Below are 23,663 nucleotides of genomic sequence, written 5' to 3' on the forward strand. Positions count from 1 at the left end.
CACACAGCTAACATTTGAAGCCCTGAGACAGGCTTTTCAACAACCTCTCTCTGGAATGGGGTCAGGGAGACATAAGACACTACAGACAGCTCCCAGATGTAGTAGGAGGCATTGGACTGGGCTGAAGGGCTGGCAAGGCTCCCGTGAGGAGAGGGTTCCAGGAGGAACAGCAAGAGCAGAAGTGTGGAGACAGGCGCATCCTGCTCTTGGGACGGCCCATCACAGAGAGCGAGGGGCGCTGTCAGCTGAGGGTCTCCAGGGGTAGCAGCTGGGCGGGTGAGGGAATTGACACGGAGTCGCCCGACGGTCGCTCTCCCCGCAGGCTTGGGCCCGCGCTCCCCCAGGGACTCGGGCCGGGCGCCCTGGACCGGCGAGACAGGACGTTCCCACGCGGGGGCGGCGCAGGAAAGCTGCTGGGCGGGCCGGGGGGCGGGCGCCGGCGCTCTGGTCCCTTCTCAGCCTGTTCTCCGTTACTCGCTGGGAGAGCCGGGTCGCGCTCCGCCGCCGCTGCCAGCCGCGAGGTGAGAGGGTGGGAGATCCTAGCTGCCCCGAGCCCGTCCCCTCGGCCTGGCCCCGTGGTCCCTGCCGCAGAGGAGGGTCGGGGGCTCCTGACGGGTACCTCTGTCCGCCACGGGCGCGCTCCCTTTCCCCAGATAGAGGTCCCGCTCCACCTCCCGATGCGCCCAGCTCTCCCACCCATTGATCCCTGACCCCATGGATCCCTGACCGGGTAGATGGCCGAGCCAGTCCTTCCTTCCCAGCTGTGGGGGCGTCCCTCCCACTTATCACACACGGTGTGCCCCCTATCGCTCCCTAGTTCTGGGGCACCCCCTCTCTCTTCAGAGGTGGGATGCTCGCTTCCTCTCTCCAGATGTGGGGGAACCCCCTTCTCTTTCCAGAAGTGGAATGCTTTCTTCCTCCTCCCAGATGTGCTGTCCCCTCCTGCTGACCCAGTTCAGTCCGTCCTCTAAAGCCATTCCCCACCCCCATGGGATGCCAGACCCGAGACGTCCCCCAGGGGTGGGGGTGGGGCTCAGCCTGCCCCCTCCCCCATCAGATCCAGCCCGCCGGCTCTGTGCGCACGTAGGCACTCAATTAGGGGGAAGGGTCCCCCTCCCCCACCATCTGTGCAGAGACCTCCACAGATGGCCCTGGGGGAAGAGCCTCCGGACCGCCTCTCCCTACCTGGACTCCCACCCAGTTTCCTCTGGGGGCAGTTGAGGTGGAGCCCCCAATCTGGCCAGGCTGGCACCAGAACCCAGGCCTCCAGCCCCGTAGTGTTCAGACCATACGTGGTGAGTTAAGACTCCTCTCAGTGCCTTGAGGACCCAAGAGAGGATCCAAAGATCCAGCACCCTCCAGCTACCCCACGGGACAGTGGACAAAATTAGAAGGGTCAGTGGCATAAGGGCGACTTGGAACCTTCAGGCCTTCACTGCCACCACACTGGGGAAACAGGGTTTCCTGGGCCCTGCGAGGTGGGGCCAGCAGGGGTAGAACTCCTCCTTACCTGCCCCAGATGCTCTCCAGAGCTGCCTGGAGCTCCGTGCTGAGAAGAGGTGGCCTTGCAGCTCGAGGGACACACAGCCCAGGAGGCACTGGTAAGGCTCCACCCCCTCTGTCCCAACCTAACTCTGGAGTTAGGGGCAGGGGTCCTTAATGCAAGCTGCTGCTCCCTCCCATGCAGCCCTGGACCCGGCCCCTGTCCACTTCCCTTGATTCCATGCCTTGGTCTGTAACGGACTTCCTCCATAAAATGGAGCTTATAGGGTATGTAGATGCAGACCCCTTGTTCTGAGCCCCCTGAGGGCCCAACTGGCAAACCTCAGGCCCCTAAGAGCCTTTGGAGATAAAGCATGCTACGGCACCACGAACCCTGAATCCTCCTTTCCAAGACCTTGATATCAGTCCTAGTCAGAAGAAAGAGTCTTAAACAAGAGAGGCTTCAGCCAGCTATCAGAAGAAACTTTCTGACCCTCAGGAGGATAGCAAACATTTATTGAGCCCTTAGTAGTTTCCCAAGCTGAGATGAAAATTTAAAAAATATATACTTGTTTAGTTGTAGATGGATACTATACTTTTATTTTATTTATTTTTATGTGGTGCCGAGGATCGAACCCAGTGCCTCACATGTACCAGGCAAGTGCTGTACCACTGAGATACGACCCCAGCCCCAAGATGTGCATTTTACATAGGTTAATACATTTAGACTTCACAACCACTGTGTGAGGTGGACGCTGTGCTGTCTCCATTTCTCAGATGAACAGACCGAGCCCCAGAACATCAGAAGAACCAGGACTCCTTGCCCAAGGCAGCTCCAGTGCTGTCCCCTTAGGGTGACATGGGTCACTCCTGTGTCAGTGGACAGAGGAACCTTTATCAAGACCATCCCTAGTGCCCAGCCTTATTCTGCACCCCGACAAGGAGTCGTGGGGGCTTAACCATCGGGGAAGCTCCTAGAAAAGGAGGCCAGTGGTAAAAACCACCTCTGTGAATCAGTATGGTGTGCTGAGCTCCTGCAGGAAGGCAGGTACCATCTGGACTCTCAGTATCCCACTTAACAGATGAGGGTTGAGCACAGCAAAGTCAAGGAACTCATTGGTGCTGGGGTAGGTCAAACAGCTTCAAACCCGCTGACTCCAAAGCCATGCCCTTGACCCCTTGTTGAGGCACGCATCCTATACTCTGCGGCTTCATATCTATCGGATTCCTGCCTCTGAGCCTTTGCCAAGCCATGGCCTCTGCCTGACATCACCTTGGCTTAAATCTTCCCAGAGAATGCGGGAGTCGAGGCCAAAGGGGCTGAACTGCAGCCCAGCCCTTGCTTTGCGCATTTCAGCAAGTCCCGTAGCTGCTCAGTGTGTTCATCTGCAAAACGGAGCTAACCCCAGCCGGGTGTGGAGGCGCATGCCTATAATCCCAGCATCTTGGGAGGCAGAGGCAGGAGGCTTGCAAATTCGAGGCCAGCCTGGGCAATTTTAGTGAGACCCTGTCTCAAAAAAGAGAAATGGCTGAGGATGTAGCTCCGTGGTAGAGTACCCCTGGTTCAGTCCCCAGTCCTGCCAAAAAGAGGGAGCGAGAACCACACCCCTGGCTCGGATGTGCGGAGCCCTGAATCAACCCACCCAAAAGCCTTATCGTGGCTCTCGCTCCGTAAGCGAGATGGTTGGAGATAGGTGTTCTGGGGACAGACTGGACACATCTCTCTCCTTGTGCCCGCAGCCCGGGGCCAGGGCAAGATGACCCCCTACACGGACTACTTCGCCCAGCGCTCCTACCCTATGCCGGAGGAGCCCTTCTGCACCGAGCTCAGCGCCGAGCAGCGGGCCCTGAAGGAGAAGGAGAAGGGCAGCTGGACCCAGCTGAGCCATGCCGAGAAGGTGGCCTGTACGTGGGGTCGGGCTGGCTGGCTGGGGAGGTGGGACAGAGGCCCCTGCAAGACCGCCGAAGGCCCCAGGGCCGAAGCTCCTCCGTCCCTTCTCCTGCTCACCCAGCCTTCGTGCGCAGCCTGATGGTGGGTGGCACTGGGGACAGGAGAGAGGCGGGATCCTGGCGGGCCTCCAGAGGACTTGCAAGGGACGGGAGGGCGCTTCCAGGTAGTAGGGGCAGCGTGGGGAAGGCTGCATTGACTGGGGAGGGGGAGGGGAACAGCGAGGGGAGGGCGTAGGCGGGGAGCTGGGAACCTGACCCCGAGGCCGCGGGGTGGCCCCGCAGGTCCTGCCCACAGAGTGCCCCTGGGCTGACCCTTTGATATTCAGAGCTGCTCACCAATGGAGGAACCCAGCCGGACCTCCAGCGTTTCAAGGTTCAAGGACTTGCTTCTCCATTCATTCATTCTTCAGCTCTTTTTTTTTTTTTTTTTTTTTAAAGTACCTGGGATTGAACCTGAGCCACATCCCCTGCCCTGTTCTATATTTTTATTTAGAGACAGGGTCTCACTGAGTTGCTTAGCACCTCGCTTTTGCTGAGGCTGGCTTTGAAAGGTGAGATCCTCCTGCCTCAGCCTCCTGAATCGCTGGGGTTACAGGCAGGTGCCACCACACCCCGGCATGTCATTGAGCACCTACTACCAGGCCAGGCACTGGGCATATGGCTGGAAGCAAGCCAGCTCCATGCTTGCCCTGAAATCTCACATTTCCAGGCCTCTCCCTTCCTCTCAGATCTCGCTCCTTCTTTCTCTCTCCCTGCCACCCATCTTTCCATTTCAGAAACCACCATTCCTCCCCGTTACAGCTCAGAGCTCCTGACAGTGAGCACCCAGCCAGGAAGCAGTCCTCTCGTCAGCTCACAGCCCAGCAGACCCGGGCTCAGGGTGGCCAAGCACAGCTAGAGGGAGTGGGGAAAGAAAGAAAAGGAGAGGGCAGAAGGAAGCAAGGAAGGAAGAGGGGTCAGTCTCCTTTCTAGAGCCCCGCTGAGGTCAGGTCTCGGCATGTTTTTTCTGAGAGACTCTTACGGTGTCCATGTGTGCAGAAGTAGTTCCTGGGGCTGGGATGTAGCTCAAGGGTCCAGCGCGTGCCTAGTGTGTGCAGGCCCCGAGTTCCAACCCCAGCCCTACAAAAAAAAAAAAAAAAAAAGAAAGAAAAGGGGCGTCCCTGGTGCTCCCTCCCCTCCTGCTGTCCTGCACACTTTCCTCTTCCACCTGATCTCAGGTGTCACCAGGGTGCAGTGGGCTCAGTCCCAGCCTGCCCACCTCCTGACAACCAGGCTAGACCCCATATAGAGATACTTACCTGTGGCTATATTTCGACAACTAGTAGAAGACATGTTAAGCAAAAATAAAAGTTCTATGTTTTAAATACATTTTTTAAAAAAATCTCCTGTACACCAGCCGCTGTTCCAGTCACTGGGATCGAAGAGTGAACAGTGAGTTCTTGTTCCCCTGAGGCTTAGAGTCAAGTAGGAAAGATAAGCAGTAAATAAGAAAGTAGATGAATGAAAACCTTTAGTGTGAGGGAAGCGAGGGTCCTGATAAAAGTTGAGTCAAATAAAAGCACAACTTTGTCACTTCCTTGTCTAAAGTCCACCCTCCCCAACTCATAAAAAAATCTAAACTCCTGTTCATAGCTGGCAAGGCCCTGGGTGATCTGACTCCAGCTGACACTGTACTGCAACACTTTCCCTTCTTTGGTTCATCCACAATGGCCTTCACTCACCCTTTCCTGCCTCAGGGCCTTTGCACTAGCTGCCAGTACTCACTTGACTGTTCTCCCTTTGATTTCTTCAAGCCTCAGCTCCAGTGTCATCTCCTCTGAGAGACCTTCTCTGACCGCTCTAACCAAAGTAGTCCCTGCCCACAGTCTGTCTGAAGATTTGCCATTTGTCTCCCACTCCAAGCTCCACAAAGGCAGGAATTTTCAACCAGCTTATTCAAGGCTGTAGCGCCACTTCTTGACCATACTTTGTACGTAGTGCAATCTCAGTAAGAATTTGCTGAAGGAGGGAGGGACTGGGGGTATATAGCAAACCGGTAGGGTACATGCATGAGGCCCTGGGTACCAGACCCAGCATGGCAAAAATAAAATTTAAAAAAAAAAGGGGGGCTGGGGAGATAGCTCAGTCGGTAGAGTGCTTGCCTTGTAAGCACGAGGCCCTGGGTTCGATCCCCAGCACCAAAAAAGAAATAAAGAAGAAAAATTTGCTGACTGAGCTGGGTGCAGTGGCACATGCTTGTAATCCCAGTAGCCCGGGAGGCTGAGGCAGGAGGATTGCAAGTTCAAAGCCAGCCTCAGCAATTTAGTGAGGCCCTGTCTCAAAATAAAAAATAAAAATAAAAGGCCTGGGATGTGGCTCAGAGGTAGAGTGCCCCTGGATCCAGTCTCCAGTGTTGGGAGAGGCGAGGGGGATTTTCCAGATGGACAGCGTTTGCTGGAGGAAGAGGGGGGCCAGCTCTTGGCCCAGGGTCTTTGGAATAGGGGTGGCGGAGGCCCCTTCCCACTCCCACCTGCTTCCAGTGTACCGGCTGCAGTACCACGAGACCTTCGCAGAGATGAATCGGCGCTCCAGCGAGTGGAAGACCGTGGTGGGCTGCGTCTTCTTCTTCATCGGGTTCACCGCCCTGCTCGTGTGGTGGCAGCGAGTCTATGGTGAGTGGCTGCGGGCCTGGGCTGTGGCCTTGTGGCCGTGGCCACTGGCCAGACTCTTAAGGAAGCCATACTGTGACTCACCTGAAGACTTCGCCAAAGTCTCCCAAGAGGCGGAGGGTGAAGGACAGAACGGGGCTGCTGGGTTGGGATGTAGGGGCTGTGCGTGCAAAAGGCCGGGAGGCAGTCCTGGAGGGACTCGGAGAAGCCTTGGCCCCTTCACAGACTTTGGCACGGTCGGGTCCATTTTCCAGATGGACAAATGGCCCTCAGTTACAGAGGGGACTCTGGCTTTGTAGGGTGGAGGAGGATGTGGTCATTGGAAGCTGTGCACCTGCAGTTTTGACCCTCAGGGGCTGGTTGTACAGGTGAAGACCAGACCCAGCGATGAGTGCTCGGATCTTGCCCATGGTCATTCAGGACTAATTTGACTTGGGGAAGGTCAAGGTTTATGGCCTGGCACTCCCTATCCGCCCCTTTCCTTCAGGGCCCATTGTTATCAGGAAAGAATGCACTGGGAGAGGTTCACTGTTTGGCCAATTTCCCCTCCCACCTCCCGAGCCTTACAGTCCCTCCTTTTTTCCTGGAGAGCTGTCTTATGGGAATATTGTTTTCCATAACCCATCAGGGACTCTACCTCAAAAAGCCTCAGTTTCCTCATCAGTAAAACAGGATAATAATGCCCATGTCTCAGTGTTCTCATGAGGATTTAATGAGAGGGAGGCTGGTCAGTGCTTGCCACGTGGTCATGAAGGTGTTGTTACTGATAACTGTGTATTAACCATGTAGAGTCCAGTATATTGTTTCAGATGCTGTAACAAAGAATCCCCAACACAAGAACTTAAGCAATGTAGAAGTTTATTCCTTTATCACAAAATGAGGATAAAGAAATAATCCAGAGGCTTGTGTGGGGGTGCACGCCTGTAATCCCAGAGACTTGGGAGACTGAGGGCAGGAGGATTGAAAGTTGGAGGCCAGCCTCAGCAAGAGGCTGAGCAAGACCCTCAACAACTTAGCAAGACCCTGTCGCAAAATAAAAAAATACAAAGGACTGGGGATGTAGCTTAGTCCCACTTACTGATAAATACCACTAGGCTCAATCCCTATTGCCGCATGGGAAAAAAAAGAAAGAGGAAAAGAAAAAAAGAATCCAGATATTGGGACTCCACAAAGCAGGCTCCTTCTGACTTGTTTCTCTTCCATCCTTCACTAGGAGCTTCCATCTTTTTTTTTTTTTTTTTGGTAGTTGTAGATGGACACAATGTCTTTATTTTATTTATTTGTATGTGGTGCTGAAGATTGAACCCAGTGCCACTCATATGCTAGGCAAGTGCTCTGCCACTGAACTACAGCCCCAGACCTGGAGCTGGAGCTTCCATCTTGACACACAAGATGGCTGCTCCAGCTCCTGCCACTTCTGCTTGCATCCCATTGGCTAGATGTGCTCACGTGATCATGCCTAACAACAAGGGAAGCTGGGAAATGTAGTCTTTTGCTGGGTCTCACATGTCCAGCTGAGGTTTTATTACCTTAGAAGAATGGTTCTCAAAGTGTCCCTGGACAGATAGCACCACCTGCAACCTTGTTAGAAATGCAGATTCTCAGCCCCACTCCAGATCTACTGAGTCAGACACTCAGAGGGTGGAACCAGTCTTCCTCCCTCCCTTCCTTCTTTCTTTCTCTTTGGTGCTGGGAAGCTAACCCCAGGCCTTGCACGTGCTGGGCAAGAGCTCTAACTCTGAGCTACAGCCCTGCCTGCAGTTTTCGTTTGCACAACCCTCTGGCTGGTCCTAATGCTCACTCAGGCCTGAAAGCCATTACTCTGGATGAGAGGATATTGAGGAAGCGCTAGCAATCTGTCCAGTGGTCCCGTCTCGCTTCCTGTGCGAGAGTGGGATGGGAATTCCTGGCCTGCATGAGGGTGAAATGAGAGAGCCTTTGGGAAAGTCTGGTGGGGCTAGCGTGGCACATAGGTGCCCGTGAACATGACTGCCTCCCTTCCCCTCCCTGGGAGAGAAGGCATCAGGTGATGGAGGCCAGGCAGCCTGGGTGGGTTGCAGGCGCAGCTGGGTCATGCAGGAAGGGCTGCCTTCTTGGGATCTGTGGCCCCAGGCCCTCCAGGTGCCCAGATGATCGTTGCGGTCTTTGGGTTCTGCACTGCCCTCTCAGGTTCCTGTAGTGAACAGCTCATACCAATGTACCCCTCCCTGCTTAGGAAACAAAGGGAATTCTCACACCTCGACTCCTCCCAGCGAGGGGGAGCACATCTGTGATTATGATGACAATAGGTGACACGTGGCAGATGCTTCCTCTCTGTTTCATAAATGCTAACTCACTGCATCCCCACAACCCTCGAGGATAGGACCTATTTTGAACAGGTAAGGACTCTGAGGCTCAGAGAAGTGAAGTGACTTGTTCAAGGCCGCACAGCAAGGGATTAGGATGGCCGGGGAGTTTTCAAATCAGTGCTCTCCCACCATTGGCCACAGAGTGGGAGGACACTGAGGCTCAAGGTGGGAAGGCCTGGGCCCAGCACCTACAGGGGGTCAAGGCAAGGCTGGGGTTAGAACCTAGAGGCCCCTGGAGTGCTGCCTCAGGAGAGTCTGCGGGGGCAGATAGGAGGGGGGAGCTCCCCGCAGCAGGTCACCACCCTGCGGCTGGAGACTGGCTTGGAGGGGGGCCGGACCTGGCCATTGCTGTCCTCGCCCTGTGCTCTCCCCGCAGTGTTTCCTGAGAAGCCTGTGACCCTGACGGACGAGTGGAAGGCCCGGCAGCTCCAGCGCATCCTGGACATGAAGGGCAACCCGGTGCAAGGCCTGGCCTCCCGGTGGGACTACGAGAAGAAGGAGTGGCGGAAGTGACACCCTCTGCTGGCTGCCTTCCAGGCCTTCGCCTGCAGCGCCCCTGCCCTGGAGCCCCAGCGCCCTCCCCTCCCCTAACTCCAATAAAGCTGGCCTCTTCTCTCCACCTTGAGCCTCCACTTCGTAGGAGATGAGAGGTGGGAACGAGCCACCTTCAGGGCCCAGACTGCCAGGGTCAGGGAGGGCTTCCTGGAGGAGTCGGGGCTGTGGCTGGACTGGGAAAGGCAGGAAGAAGGGATGTCATTCTAGGGGGAGGGAGTGGCAAAGGCAAGGGTGTGCCTTTGTTCAGTCAGCAAACATTTATTGAGCACCTATTGTATACTGGGTACTTTTTTTTTTTTGAATACCAGGAATTTAACCCAGGGGTACTTAACCACTGAGCCATGTTCCAAGTCCTTTTTACTTTTTATTCTGAGACAGGGTCTCACTAAGTTGCTGAGGGCCTCACTAGGTTGCTGAGGCTGGCCTCGAACTTGCAATCCTCCAGCCTTAACCTCCCAAGCTGCTGGGATTACAGGCGTGTGCCACCACAGCTGTGGCCTGTGTCCCGTGTACTATCCAGACCCTGAGGCTGCAGCAGTGAACAGGACAAAGTCCTCCGCCTCGTGGAGGAGACATTCCTCCACGGAAGGAGGAAAGCGGATTGTGACTGTAATGCACAGTATGTCCGTGGCAGTGAGAGCGCTGGAGAAGCAGAACATCCGGGATGCAGGGCCGTTAAGAGGGGCCGGGCGGTAGGTGAGGGCCTCCTGGAGAGATGGCGCCTCCACTCGGGCAACCGAAATAGCAGGACAGGCCTCGCATCAGATGGAACGGGGCTGGGGAGGCAGCTCAGTGGCAGGGCGCTGCCTAGCATGTGTGAGGAACGGGGCTCAATCCCTGGCACCAGAAAAGAGAGAGAGGGAGGGAAGAAAGATGAACCTGAGAGCGTCGTCCTCTAAGGTGGGATTCTGGCTTGTGTGTGGGGGACCTTCAGGGGCTGTGGTGACAGGGGAAGAATGACCTGGAGCGCCCCGGGAGGGCAGGCCAGGCCATGGGGCCGCTGGTCCGGGGCCAAAGAGCAGAGCACACAGGGGCCCATGGGATTTCAACCCTGGTGTGATGGGCAGCTGAAAAATCAACCCCGCGAAGAGATTTGCTGGAGGCTATGCCTGTGAGGGACGAGGAGAGGGGCAATGGCAGTTGGGATGGGAAGAAACTTCAGATGGAGGCTGCAGTCTGAAACCTGTGAGGAAGAGAGGACAGGAAGGAGTGGACAGGAGGAGCCTCAGACCCAGCGCGTCGGGACCGTCTGAGTTCAGTCAGGAGACAGGCCCACATGGCCGTTCAAACAGAGGCTGCTTAATAGGAAGCGTTCGCCAGCTGACGCAATGAGGTAGCTCTCTACAGAGACCTTAAAAGGTACCCAGGGGAGTCACCAGGGAGGGATCCACTTGCCCTCCCCACACTGGGATCTAGACCTCATAGGCGACCATGTGGTTGCAGCCCGCAGGTTGGTGACAGGTTGGGTGGGTTGCTTGAGTCACAGCTGCTCCAGAGTCACCAGGCCAAGAGGGCTGAGGCCTGGGTGGGTGGGTGGATGGATCAGGGCACATTTGCAGAAGCAAGGCCTAAATTGTGTGTATCAGGAGGACACCAGGAAGATGGTCCCCAGGCCTGGGGGCTACGAGGGGGTTGATAGTTAGGGACACGGGGCTCATGAGTGGGCAGACCAAGGCTAGATGTCTGTCTCCCCCCTCCCACACACACACACAGAAGCTGCCCTTCCTCCTGCAGTGCCCCCTACTGGCAGAGTTCAGCATCTCCCTGTGGAGGAGACTCACTGCCTCCTGAAGAGTGAATTTGGAGCTGAGAGGCAGCAATAGACCCTGTATAAACTGCTCTGTCCCCAGTAAACCCCACAGGGCTCCATCCTTGACTGGGAGCAGCCCAAGGGAGCTGCAGCCCTGGTGAGATAAAGTGTGGTCGTAGGATCACCCTTTTGAAGACAGATCTGAGTAGCACACCAACACCCTAGATGCCAATGGAAGGACTTGGCAGAGCAGTTGCAGCAATATTCATTTGATAACAAATATTTATTATGTACCCAGGATGTCCCAGGATCTGGGGATGGAGCGAATGAGACCTCATTTCAGTCTCATTAATTCCAGTCCTTGTGAATATGAAATTCTGAAATGGAAAAAGAGACATTAGTCAGATGGTCACCTTCATAAATTGTAGCACAAATGGATGCTAAGTGGAGGTGCACGGTGCTTGGACCAACCAACCCGGGAACTGACCGAGGCTGGAGGAAGTTGAACTATGAAAGATGAGCCAGGAGCAGTGGTGCACACCTGTCATTCCGGCAACTTGGGAGTCTGGGCAGGAGGATCACAAGTTCAAGGCCAGCCTCAGCAAATTAATGAGACCCTAAGCAACTCAGCACGACCCCGTCTCTAAATAAAATATATAAAAGGGCTGGGGATGGGGCTCAGTGGTTAAGCGCCCCTGGGTTCAATCCCTTGTAGAAAAAAAAAAAAAAAAAAAAAAAGGATGCTGGGTGAGAGGTAGGGGACAGGGTTCTAGGCAAAGGCCCTGTGGTAGTGAGGGCCATGGCATGAGAAGAAATAAAGGGAGTCGGTGGAGCTATCACACAAAGAGGAAAAGGAAGAGAGGAGCCAGAGAGGGTGGGGAGCAGAAGACCACCCAGGGCCCTGGAGGTTCTGCTGCCTCTGCCAAACAGATGATTTTGGAGGAAAGCAGAGACAGGAGAGGAAGATCGGGACCGAAGCGTGGGAAGCCTCGAACATCAATTTAATTAATCCGAGAAGCAGCTTTCTTGGTCCCAGGTTCTGCCTTGGGAGAGATGGCAGGGACGCAGAGAGGGAGCAGATAGGGACCCTTCCCGCCTGTTGGGTGGACATAGTAGTCAGAAGCTAATGGGGGAGGAGCTCTAGAAGTGTTCAGAAATATGTTCCAACCCCGTTTTCTTTTGTCTCGAGTCCTTTTTTTTTTTTTTTTTTTTTTTTTTTTTTTTTGGTACTGGGGATTGAACTCAGGGGTACTTGACCTCTGAGCCACCTCCCCAGCCCTATTTTGTATTTTATTTAGAGACAGGGTCTCACTATCGCTTAGCGCCTCACTTTTGCTGAGGCTGGCTTTGAACTCTCAATCCTCCTGCCTCAGCCTCCTGCAGCCGCTGGGATTACAGGCATGCGCCACTGTGCCAGGCTGTCTCGAGTCCTTGTGCAATACTAGGGATTGAACCCAGGGCCTGCGCATGCCTGGCAATGCTCGACCCCTGACGACACCCCCAGCCCTCTGTTTTCTATGTAGGTCTTGTTTCTTCATAATGGTATTTTTATATCTACTCTTAAAATTTTACTGGTGCATCGTAATCATACAGAATGGATTCATTATGCCATATTTGTGCATGCGCAAGACAACTCGGTCAACCTCGTTTCCCAGTCCCTTCCTTTTCCCTTCGTTCCTCCCTCCCCAGATCCTATCTACTGTCTTTGAAGGTTAGTTCATGTCCTCATCATTTTAGTAGGTTCAAATTTTTTTTTTTTTTTTTTTTTTTTTTTTTTTTTTTTTTTCAGTACTAAGGATCGAATCCAGGGCCTTGCACACACTGGGCAAGTGGTCTGCCATTTTTATTTTATTTTGAGACAGGGTCTTGCTAAGTTGCCCAGGCTGGTCTCGAACTTGTGATCCTCCTGCCTCAGGCTCCTGCATAGCTGGAATTACAAGAGTGTACCAGCACCCCTGGCTCCATCCCATAGTTTTTTGTTTTTGCAGTGCTGGGGATCGAACCCAGGGCCTTGTGCTTGCGAGGCAAGCACTCTACCAACTGAGCTATCTCCCCTGCCCCACCCCATAGTTTTGACCTGGATGTTTTGCTAACAGCTTGGACATAAGCAGACTTGTTCAATGTGCAGGCAATAAAATCCATTTAGAGTAATAAATTACTGAGGCATTCTGTTGATGTGGGCAAGAAAGAAAGTTGTCAAGATGGACCCAGGGAAAAAATGGACATTGTATTAGTCAGTTTTCCCTCTACAATAATGCTGTGCAGGGCTGGGGGTGTCGCTGGCTGAGTGGGGAAGTACTGCCTAGCCTGTGTGAGTCCTGAGTTGGATGTCCAGCACCGAAAAAAAAAAAAATTGCTGTAATAATAGCCCCAGAATTCAGTGACTTTCAACTTCAAATATTTATTTCGGGTCCTTTGTGTCTTATCTGTTTATTTTTTCAGGGCTGGAGGTGGAACCCAGGGACTGGAACATGCTAGGTAAACACTGTAGCAGAGCTCTCTCTTCTCTCTTCAGCCCTTAAGTGCTTATTTCTATCTTCCAAGGATCTGGAATTGGCGGAGGCCCTGCCAGGCTTGGTTCCAGGTCGTAGGTTGCTGGATTCGTTTTCCAAAATGGCCATAGCAATAATCCACATACCAGGTCATTTATTTATTTATTTTATTATTACTATTCATTCACTTTTTGTGGTGCTGGGAATTGAACCCAGGGCCTTGTGCTTGCGAGGCAAGCCCTCTACCAACTGAGCTACCTCCCCAGCCCTATACCAGGTCATTAAACAACAGAAATTTATTTCCTCACTTTCTGGAGGCTACAAGTCTGAGATCGAGAAGCTGCCAGGACTGGTTTCTCCAGAGGTCCCTTCTGACCTCTTTAAATTGCCAGGCTGGCCTTGAACTTGCCATCCTCCTGTCTCTGAGGTTTGTAGGAGGCCGTCCTCTTGCCGTTTCCTCACATGGTATTTCCTGTGTTGTGAGCATCCCGGATGTCCCTCTGTGAACCCAAATCTCCTTTACTCTGAAGGACACCAGGCTGGTAGATCAGGCACCTCCTCAAAGGCCTCGCTGGGATTCACTGCTGCTTCTAAAAGGCTCTATTCTCCAAATAAGTCACGATCTCAGGTCTTGGGTTAGAATTCCAACACAGGGATTTGAGGGGACATGATTTAGCCTATCGTTGGCTTCAGGTTTACTCCATGTGTCTCCATGGTCTGGGGCCAGTGGGCACCTAGGGCATGATCTTCTCATGGCAGAAGACTTTGAGCAGGCAGAGGGACCAATGGGGACCCTCTCTGGCCAGATTCAAACTCACGTACAAAGAAGTAGCACTCTGGTCCACAAACAGTGCTCTGGTTAGGGTAGGGGCTTTACAAACCACCCCAGAACATAAGGAGTAGCCCAAAACAACCATTTTATTCTGCTCAGAGATTCTGTAGGTCAGGAGTTGCTGTGGGGCATGGTGGGAACCACTTACCTCTGCTCTAACAAGTCTGGAGTTTCAGTTAGAATCTCTGAGCGGCAGTGGCCAGAACTGGCTGGAGGTGTTTCGCTCACACTGGTGGTTGCTGCAGGCTGACATCTGGGACCTCGGAACTGAGGTCAGTAGGTATGCCTCATTTCGGCCTCCACGTGGTCTCTCTGTATGGGCTACTTTGGGCTCCCTCAAAGCATGGTGGTGGTTGGGTTCCAAGAGCAAGTGTCCCAAGAGAACCAGGGGGACATGCATTGCCTTTTTATGTTCTAGCCTCAGAAGACATGGAGCAGGACGGGGTCCACCCAGGTTCAAGAGGAAGAGGACGTAGCCCCACTGCTTAGTAGAAGGACGTCAGAATCACAAGACTTGTGATTGCATGTGAAATGGGAATATTTCTGTGGTCATCTTTAGAAAACATGGTCTGAGGGGTTGGGGATTTGGATCAGGGGCAGAGTGCTTGCCTAGCATGCATGAGGCCCTGAGTTCGGTCCCTGGCCCTGAAAACAAACAAACAAACAAGAAAATACGGTCTGTCACTCAAGGTCAAGCCCCATATTAATGGGCAGAGAAATCCAAGGGGAACATAGGAAGGCAGACAAAGCAAATAATAACACCTATCACAGATAGTCAACATGATATCAAATTGATAGGATTTTTAAATAATTTAATTATTATTATTATTATTATTTTTTTTTTTTTTACTGAGCTGGGGACTGAACCCAGGGCCTCATACAGACTAAGCAAGGGCTCTACCACTGAACCTCATCCCCGGCTCTTTTTTTTTTTTTTTTTTTTAATTTCTTCCTTTTCTTTTCTTTTATTCTTTAAATTGCCAGGCCAGCCTTGAACTTGCCATCCTCCTGTCTCAGCCTCCTAAATTGCTGCCCTTTCATACCCCTGGGTTCAATCTCCAGCTTCAAAAGATAAATACATTTTTAAACAATGTAAACATTAAATCAAGTTAATGGAAATGAAAATTAACCATATGAAATTGGTTATTCATTAAAGTTCAAAAATCTTGACATTGAAATAAGCACATTTGACCTGAAGAAATTGGACCAATTGGAAATAACAGACACAGAAAACAACACACAATGACACAAAACTAGGGAACGCAGAGAGGAGCTCGAAATGAATGAAAGAAGAATCGGATCTTCATGGCAGCATTTACTTGGAAGCTTTTGATTGGTAATGGAGAAATCCCTTTGGGGCAGAGGGGCATAGCTCAATGGCAGGGCACTCACCTAGCATATGAAGGGCTCTGGGTTCAGTCCCCAGCAGAGAGAGAGAGAGAGAGAGAGAGAAAGAGACAGAGAGAGACAGAGAGAGAGACAGAGAGAGAGACAGGGAGAGAGAGAGAGAGAGAGAGAGAGAGAGAGAGATGAGCAAAAATCGTAACCAAGGAGATTAGAGAAAAACAAAACAAAAAGTTGTTATGGAAACTTTCAAATATACAGAAAGAAAGAATAGAGAACGTGTCTTTTGACAACAAATCTCGGAGTATTCCTTCATCGGATAATGTGATAATGTCTTGAATTCCCCTTGATTCCTGAAGGAGACCGTTTTTCCCCCCAGTGCTGGGGCTGGAACCCAGGGCCTCACGCATGCTAGGTAAGTGCTCTACCACGGAGCTACATCCCAGGCTGTGTTTTTATTTTTATTTTTCCAGTACTGGGGACTGAATTCAGGGGCACTCTACCACTGATGGACATTCGTTCCCAGCACCTTTTACTTTATGAGACAGGGTCTCACTAAATCATCCAGGCTGGCCTTGAACTTGCGATCCTCCTGCCTCAGCCTCCTCAGTCACTGGGATTACGCCATTACTCCTGACTCTGAAGGACATTTTCCAGGAATGTGGGATTCTGGGTTCTTTTCTTTCAAGAGTCGAAAAATATTGAACTACTTCCTTTTGGATCCAGGGCTTCTTTTTCGGGAGTGGGGGTTGAACCCAGGACCGCTCTGCCTGTGCACTGTTTCCTCCCCCAGTCCCTTGTATGGCTGATTTAGAGACAGGGCCTCACTAAGTTGCAGATGCTGGCCTTAGACTTAAGATCCTGCCACCTCGGCCTGCCGAGCTGCTGGGATTACAAGTGTGTGCCCCTGCATCCGGCTTGTTTTAAATTTTTGGCAAGAATGTGCTTGGGTGTGCTGTGTTCTTTTTTCAGAAGGCACAAGGTGCCTGGTGTTCTTTGTGTGCCATTAGCAGCTCCCATCGGTCGTGGTGCGGATTCATTAACTTATTAGGAGCGCAGGCGGCTTTCCACCACACGAGAAGATGTCATCCTCAATTAGAATCTTAAAAATGAAATTTTAAAGTACAGTACTGCTTTTTCATCTACCAGATTGACAAAGATCAAGGAGTGTTAACGCTGAGGTTGGCGAGAGTGCAGGAGACAGGCACTTTCACAGGATGCCAGATTTGACTGTATCGATCAAAATGACAAATGCAGGTCCCCTTTGGCCTAGCAGTTGTACTTCTGGGGACTTGTCCTGTGGCTACAGCAGCAGGTGTGCCGCATGATGGATACGCAAGGTGGTCTGCTGCAGTCTTGTCCGGATCAGCGGAGCTGGAGAACTGCTCGCGCCTCCGCCCTCCAGCAGCTCGTCCCAGCTGGTGTGCTACCAAGTCCTCACAAGTTGTGGTCGCGTTGGTGGCCCAGCCATGTGCCCTTGGCACACCCTCAAAGGTCGCATGCAGACTTGGTGAACAGGTCTTATCCAAGGGCACAGGGGCCCGTGTCTCTGTGACTGCAAGGTTTACACTTGACTCAAGCATGGAGCGTACAGGATGTGCCAAATGCCGGGGAGCAATCGGCAGCCCAGGGCCAGCGAGGAATGGAAGTTAGGGGATGAATACCTTGGTGCTGTTGCTAGTGGCCCTTGGTGACATGATTTTTTTTTTTTTTTTTAATTTTGGTGACATGATTCTGAAGAGCGTCCCACAGTTCGTTGTTTCTCTCTCTCTCTCTTTCTTTCTTTCTTTCTTTCTTTCTTTCTTTCTTTCTTTCTTCCTCTCTCTCTCTCTTTCTCCCTCTTTCTTTCTTTCTACCAGGGATTGAACCCAGGAGTGCTTAACCACTGAGTCGCATCCCCAGCCCTGTTTTGTATTTTATTTAGAGACAGGGTCTCACTGAGTTTCTTAGTGCCTCACTTTCGTTGAGGCTGGCTTTGAACTTGAGATCCTCCTGCCTCAGCCTCCCGAGCTGCTGGGATTACAGGGGTGCACCACCGTACCCAGAGTCCCACAGTTCTTTTGAAGAATCCCTGGGGGTGATCAAAGGATCCTCAGGACTGAAGTGGTAACTTCCTCATTGTCCTACCCTATATTGTGTGTTCATCAGTTTTCCATCACTGTGACAACATAACTGAGATAACTATTCTATAAAGAGAAAAAGGTTATTTTGGCTTGCAGTTTGGGAGGTTCTGGTCCATGATTGATTGGCTCCACTGCTTTGGGCCCGTGGCCAGGCAGCACAGCATGGCAGGAACGTGTGGTGGGAAAAAGCCACTCACTGTGCTGGGCATGGCGCCACACACCTGTGATCCCAGACCCTTGGGAGGCTGAGGCAGGAGATCACAAGTTCAAGGCGGGTCTCAGCAACTTAGTGAGACCCTCTCTCTAAATAAAACATGCTGGGGACGTAGCTCAGTGGAGCAGTGCCTCCTGGCCTAATCCCCTGCAAAACAAAGGAACACCGCTCACCTCATCAGCCAGGAAGCGAAAAGGAAACAGGAAGCTTGAGGTCCTATAGTCCCCTTCAAGGGCACACTCCTGATGACCAGTGGACCTACCACCAACCCCCACCTCCTAAAGGTTCCACTACCTCCCAACAGTCCCACCCTGGGGACCACACATTAGCACATTAGCCCCACACATTAGCCCCAGAGGTCCATTCGACATTCAACCCACAGCAACTGCTTCACTTCACCCTTTGAACTACTCACAATCCGAATCTGATTTGAGACTTTCATTAGGGGGAGTCCATATTGGGACAGTTAGAGCATGGTGGTGGTTTGACAGCTCAGCCTGATAAGATTGATGCAGTACTTACAGGGCCAGGGACCACTGATAGGTACTTCACAACATAAGCGTTGAATCTGCACAATCACCCCAGGAGATAGGGATGAGTACCACCTCCGGTTTGGGGTAAGGAAACTCAGGCCCCAAGAGTCCCTCATCCAGGATAGTCAGTTATTCTGGGCAGTGTTGCTTCAGAATCCCACTCCCAAACCGCATGCTGGCCTTTCTGCCCTGGCCCCGACTGCTGTACCCGGAGGAGCAGAGGAGGCCCAGGCAGGCTTCCTCCGTCGCAGCAGCAGTCAGCTGTGCAGCGGGGCCATATGGTGGCCACCTCCCCTTCACCGTTTGCTTTCCAGGAGCCCAGGGAGCTTGGCGCCTAGCCCAGGTAAGGGACCGCCAATAGCAGCAGAGGGATGCTTCACCACATAAATGATCTGCAATGGAAGGTTCTATCGTTATTATAATTTTATGATTTTTGCAGTGCTGGGGATTGAATCCAAGACCTGGAACAGGGTAGGCAAGGCTCTACCACCGAGGTATACATCCTTTGCCCTTTTAATTTTATTCTGAGACAGGAACTGGTTAAGTTGCTGAAGCTGTCCTTGGATGTGGGATCTTCTTGCCTCAATCTCCCAAGTAGCTAGGATTATAGGTGAGCACCACCATGCCTGGCTCCCCAACTACATTTTGTGTCTTTGCCTAACTAGGGATTGTAGCTCTCCTGCTGAGCTGCATCCCTAGCCCCTTTTATTTTTCCTTTTGGGACAGATTCTTGCTAAGTTCTGAGACTTGCTGGCCTTGAACTAGAGTTCTTTCTGCCTAAGTCTCCTGAGTAGCTCAGATTACAAGTGTGAGCCACCACACCAGGCTCTAGAACTACTTGTTCATATTCTTGGTATCTTAATGCTTTAAAAAGGAATTCTTAAATTTATTTATTATTTTATTATTTATTTGATACCAGGGATTGAGCCCTGGGGGTGCTTAACTACTGAGCCACATCCCCAGCCCTTTTTATATGATATTTTGAGACAGGGTCTTGCTGAGTTGCTTAATGCCTAAGTTGCTGAGGCTGTCTTTGAACTTGCGATCCTCCTGCCTCAGCCTCCTGAGCTGCTGGGATTACAGGTGTGCACCACCGCGATCATTTGTTTATTTTTATTTATTTAATTTAACTTTTTATTTTTTTGTAGTGCTGGGCTTTGAACCCAGGGCCTGGACAATGCTAGGCAAATGCTTCAGCACTGAGCTATGCCCTCAGCCTGATTTCTTCAAATTGTAAGATTGTCTTGTTAAAACTTTGTAATACACCTATTTGTATTCCTTAAGAATTCACAAAACCCTTTATAGTGAAATTATTCCAGCTAATTATTCATGTGTGAATTTGCTGAAATGAGATGGTTTAAATAATTTAGAAGAGAATAAATATTCCATATACCCACAATGCTAAAATTTGTGTGTGGATTATTTATTAAAAATTAAGACATAAATTTATATGTGTCATATGTTTATTTCTATTATTTTCTATATATTAAGACAAGTTCTTATTATTTTTGCCTATAACAAAGACAGGTAGAGACGGAAAAATGGAGAGTTGGACATTATGAATATGATCATGATATAAATTGATCATGATCAAATGGGTTCCTTTGTCTTCAGTACCAGGGATTGAACTCAGGGTGCTTAACCACTGAGTCACATCCCCAGCCCTTTTTATATTTTATTTTGAGACAGGGTCCCTGATTTACTTATGGCTTCACTAAGTTGCTGAGGCTGGTTTTGAACTGGCGATCCTCCTGCCTCAGCCTCCTGAGATGACAGGTGTGCGCCACCGCGGGCTCAATTGTTTTTTCTTTTTTAATATTTTTAGGTGTAAATGGACACAATACCTTTATTTATTTATTTATGTGGTGCTGAGGATCAAACCCAGTGCCTCACGTGTGCTAGGCAAGCGCTCTACCACTGAACCACAACCCCAACACCATCAAATGGGTTTTATAGAGCTAGTTGTTTAAAAAATTGCATGAGCAGGACTAGGGGCCTGGCTCAGTGGTAAGAGCAGTTGAGTAGCATGCACAAGGCCTGGAGTTAGATCCTGGCACTGAAGGAAGGAGGAAGGGAGGGAGGACAGGAAAGAGCGAAAGCCGAAGAGACCCTGACACAGGACTTTGAAGCTGTCCCCTAGGTGTCTATGTGACTGTGAGATGTCATCTGTCTTTCTTCTCCCTCCCTCCCTTCCTTTTGGTACTGGAGACTCCACCCAGGGGTGCTCTACTGCTGAGCTACATCCCCAGCCCTTTTAATATTATTTTTTGAGACAGATTCTTCCTAAATTGCCCAGGTTGACCTTGAACTTGGAATCCTTCTGCCTTGGCCTGTGTAGCTGGGATTAAAGGTGTGTGTACCACTGCACCCAGCTCAAAATCAAGTTTCTTTCTTTCTTGTTTCTTTTCATTTTTTCTTTTTTGGGGATGGAACCCAGAGATGCTTTTCCACCGACACATCCCCAGACCTTTTTTATTTTTTATTTTGAGACAAGGTCTCTCAAAGTTTTTTAGGATCTCCCTAAATTTTTCTTTTTTTTTTTTTTTTTGTGGTGCTGGGGATTTGAACCAGGGCCTTGTGATGGATCTCCCTAAATTTCTGAAGTTGGCCTTGAACTTGCAATCCTCCTGCCTCAGCCTCCTGAGTCACTGGGATTACAAGCATGTGCCACTGTATCAGGCTCAAAATCAAGTTTAAGAAACAATTTAGAAATATTTTATCTGGATGTTTTAATCAAATTAATATTTCATATCTTATGAAATGTGTTATCTTTCAATTCTTTTATCATAAATATGTAATATACAAAAATGGAATGAATTTTTCCACAAGACCCACCTAGATAGTTCCAACTCCCTTCCAGCTTTCCCTCAGTGTGCAATTCCAGTATTTACTCACGTGTGATGGCATATCCATGGCTGGGAATCACTGAGAGGTCTGGTTAAAATTTTTTGTGGAATACTTATACAACTGGATAAAAGAATGAAGTTGTTACCAGCTGATAATCGTTGAGGCTGCCTGATGAGTAAGTACATTGGGAATTCACGAATGAAAACAGATACATATGTACGCAGGAACTAGCAAGGCCAAGTGTCTAATATGTTACCACTTGTTTAAAAAGGGAGGAGGGATAAAAAGATATTTGAATGTGTGTATTTGCCTGTAGGTGAAAAGACATTTCTGGAAGCATATGGAAAATCTGGGGAGGGATCTCGAGTGGCAGGATAGCGGGTGGGATCCAGGGATACCTCATGCAGGGAGAGGCGGCGGGAGGCTGGAGGCTTATCCTCGAACTAAGAAGGGCGACTCAGCCTCAGGAGAGCCGGGGCAAGCTCTGAATCGGTCCTTTGAGGAGCAGGGCGACTCTGGAGGACACTGGGAAAAGCAGGCGGGCCAGACAGAGGTCGTGGGCACTGAGCCGCTTGGGTTGAGGGCGGTTTTCGAGTGGCACCCCGTGGCCACCAGGGGGCAGTCGGGCCCGCTCCCGAAAGCGGCGGGGTGGAGACAGGCCCCGCCCCCCAGCTGGAGCAGCCGCCCCTGGACTCCCGGACAGCTTTCCCAGGGCCCTCCGGACCTCTAGCCAAGGCCACGTGAAACTTGAAGAGCAGGACCTCCTTCCTTCTCCTGGAGGGCCCGCCTGTCCAATGGCGGGATCATCCCCAACCCCGCCTCCGACATCCAGGCCTCCCCCACCGCCACTGGGTCATCTCATTCAATCTCGAAGGAATCCTATGAGGGGGTAGGTACCCATTTTGTAGAGAAGCTGGGGCATGCAGAGGTTGGTGACTTGCCTCGCGTCACAAGACTAAGCATGTGACCCCGGGACACACACCTTGCCACTCTGGAAACTGGAGCGTTAACCAAACCAGTTCCACTCTGCTTCCCTCCAGGACACACTCAGAACAGCAGCCAGAGGGACCTTTGGGGGCACTAAGGGACATACCTCTCACCTCTTCTGACCGCCTTCCTCAGATGGCACTGCCCTCAGGGCCACCTTCAGTTCCCGCTCCTGCTGCCTCTCACATCTTGGCTCAGACAGGGTGTCACCCTGTGCATCTGCTTCCCCAGGACCAACTCCCTGCATCCCCTTCTTTTAGTCACTCTGTAGGCCCCTGCTCTCCTGTCACTTCCTCCAGGAGCCCTCCCTGTCTTCTGCCACCCAGACGAGCCGAGTCCGTCTGCATTGGCGAGCTCGCTGGCACGGGCTTCACCTTCATGCATAGGACGGTATCACCATTCCAAAAACATCACCCTCGCACCACCTTTACTCTACAGCCATCTCAAATGATCTTAAGTCCTGAGACTCTACCTTAAAATGTCACCTCATACCAGGCGAGGTGGTGCACCCTGAAATCCCAACAGCTCAGGAGGCAAGAGGAGCGCAAGTTTAAGGCCAGCCTCGGCACCTTAGCACGGCCCTAAGCAGCTAAGCAAGACCCTGTGGCTTAGTGGTTAAGTGTCCCTGGGTTCAATCCCTGGTACTGGAAAAAAAAAAAAATCACCTCAAGTCTGACTGCTTCCTTCATCTCAGTCCTTCTTGCCAGGAGAATGCAATGGCTTCCTTATGACCACCTGTTGCCCTACAGCAACCTGAACAATGCTGGTCTGTGCCTGTCTCTTCCACTAGAATGGATGCCTCGAAAAGGCAAGGGTTTCGTTTGCTGTAGGATCCCCAGTGCCTAGGACTGTGCCGATGCAGACTAGTGCTCAGTCCTTACTTGCTGAGTGGCTATTTGATTGTTTCTCCCACTACAATGTCAGCTCCTGAGGGCAGGGGCTGTCTGTCCTGTTCACAGTGCCCAGCACATAGCAGGTGCTCAATAAAAACACTATAAGGTATAGGTGAAGCAATTCATTCCTAGAGAGAGGAAGGGATGTGGCCGAGGCCCTCTCCAAGGGCAGAGGATTGGTTCCTGGCTCTCCTATAGCCTCTGCCTGCCCAGCAGCTCCTTCTCTCCCCATCCCAAGCACACGAGAGCCTTTGTTCACTGAGTCAACACAGTTTATTACTGAACTGCACTTTCACCTTCACACAGACTATTTCAAAGAGCTGGAACAAGTGGGGGTGGGGGAGGACAGGTGCACCTCAGGAGCCAAGACCCCTGGGACAGCTTCCCCGGACCAGGGCAGGGGAGGGAGCATTAGGCCGCCAATCTCCGGGCACCAGCTCTCCACGTGCACGCGCACAGCAAGCCAGCAGCTCCTCACACATAAATACAGACACGCTTAACAAAAATAGTATATCATCTTCACAAGGAATAAAAACTAGTCTGGAATATGTACAGCAGAGAGCCTGGGGTGGCCAGTGCTGTGCTGGGACCCCCAGGGATGAGACAGGCCAAGGGTGGAGCAGAGGAGACAGGGAGGCCTGAAGGGCTCCTGGCCAGGCCACTGT

General features: G+C 51.4%; 1 protein-coding gene across 1 annotated transcript; it reads left to right on the forward strand.

Moving 5' to 3' along the window:
• The first annotated feature begins 403 nt into the window (after positions 1 to 403).
• COX4I2 (cytochrome c oxidase subunit 4I2) lies at positions 404 to 9,047 on the forward strand. Its single transcript, XM_079126461.1, has 5 exons — positions 404 to 521; positions 1,520 to 1,601; positions 3,223 to 3,387; positions 5,952 to 6,083; positions 8,805 to 9,047. The coding sequence occupies exons 2-5, from the start codon at positions 1,520 to 1,522 to the stop codon at positions 8,939 to 8,941; spliced, it is 516 nt and encodes a 171-aa protein (XP_078982587.1). The 5' UTR covers positions 404 to 521; the 3' UTR covers positions 8,942 to 9,047.
• Positions 9,048 to 23,663: the final 14,616 nt, after the last annotated feature.

The sequence above is a fragment of the Sciurus vulgaris genome (genome assembly GCF_902686455.1).
Source record: "Sciurus vulgaris genome assembly, chromosome: 2".
In the NCBI taxonomy this organism is placed as follows: Eukaryota; Metazoa; Chordata; class Mammalia; order Rodentia; family Sciuridae; genus Sciurus; species Sciurus vulgaris.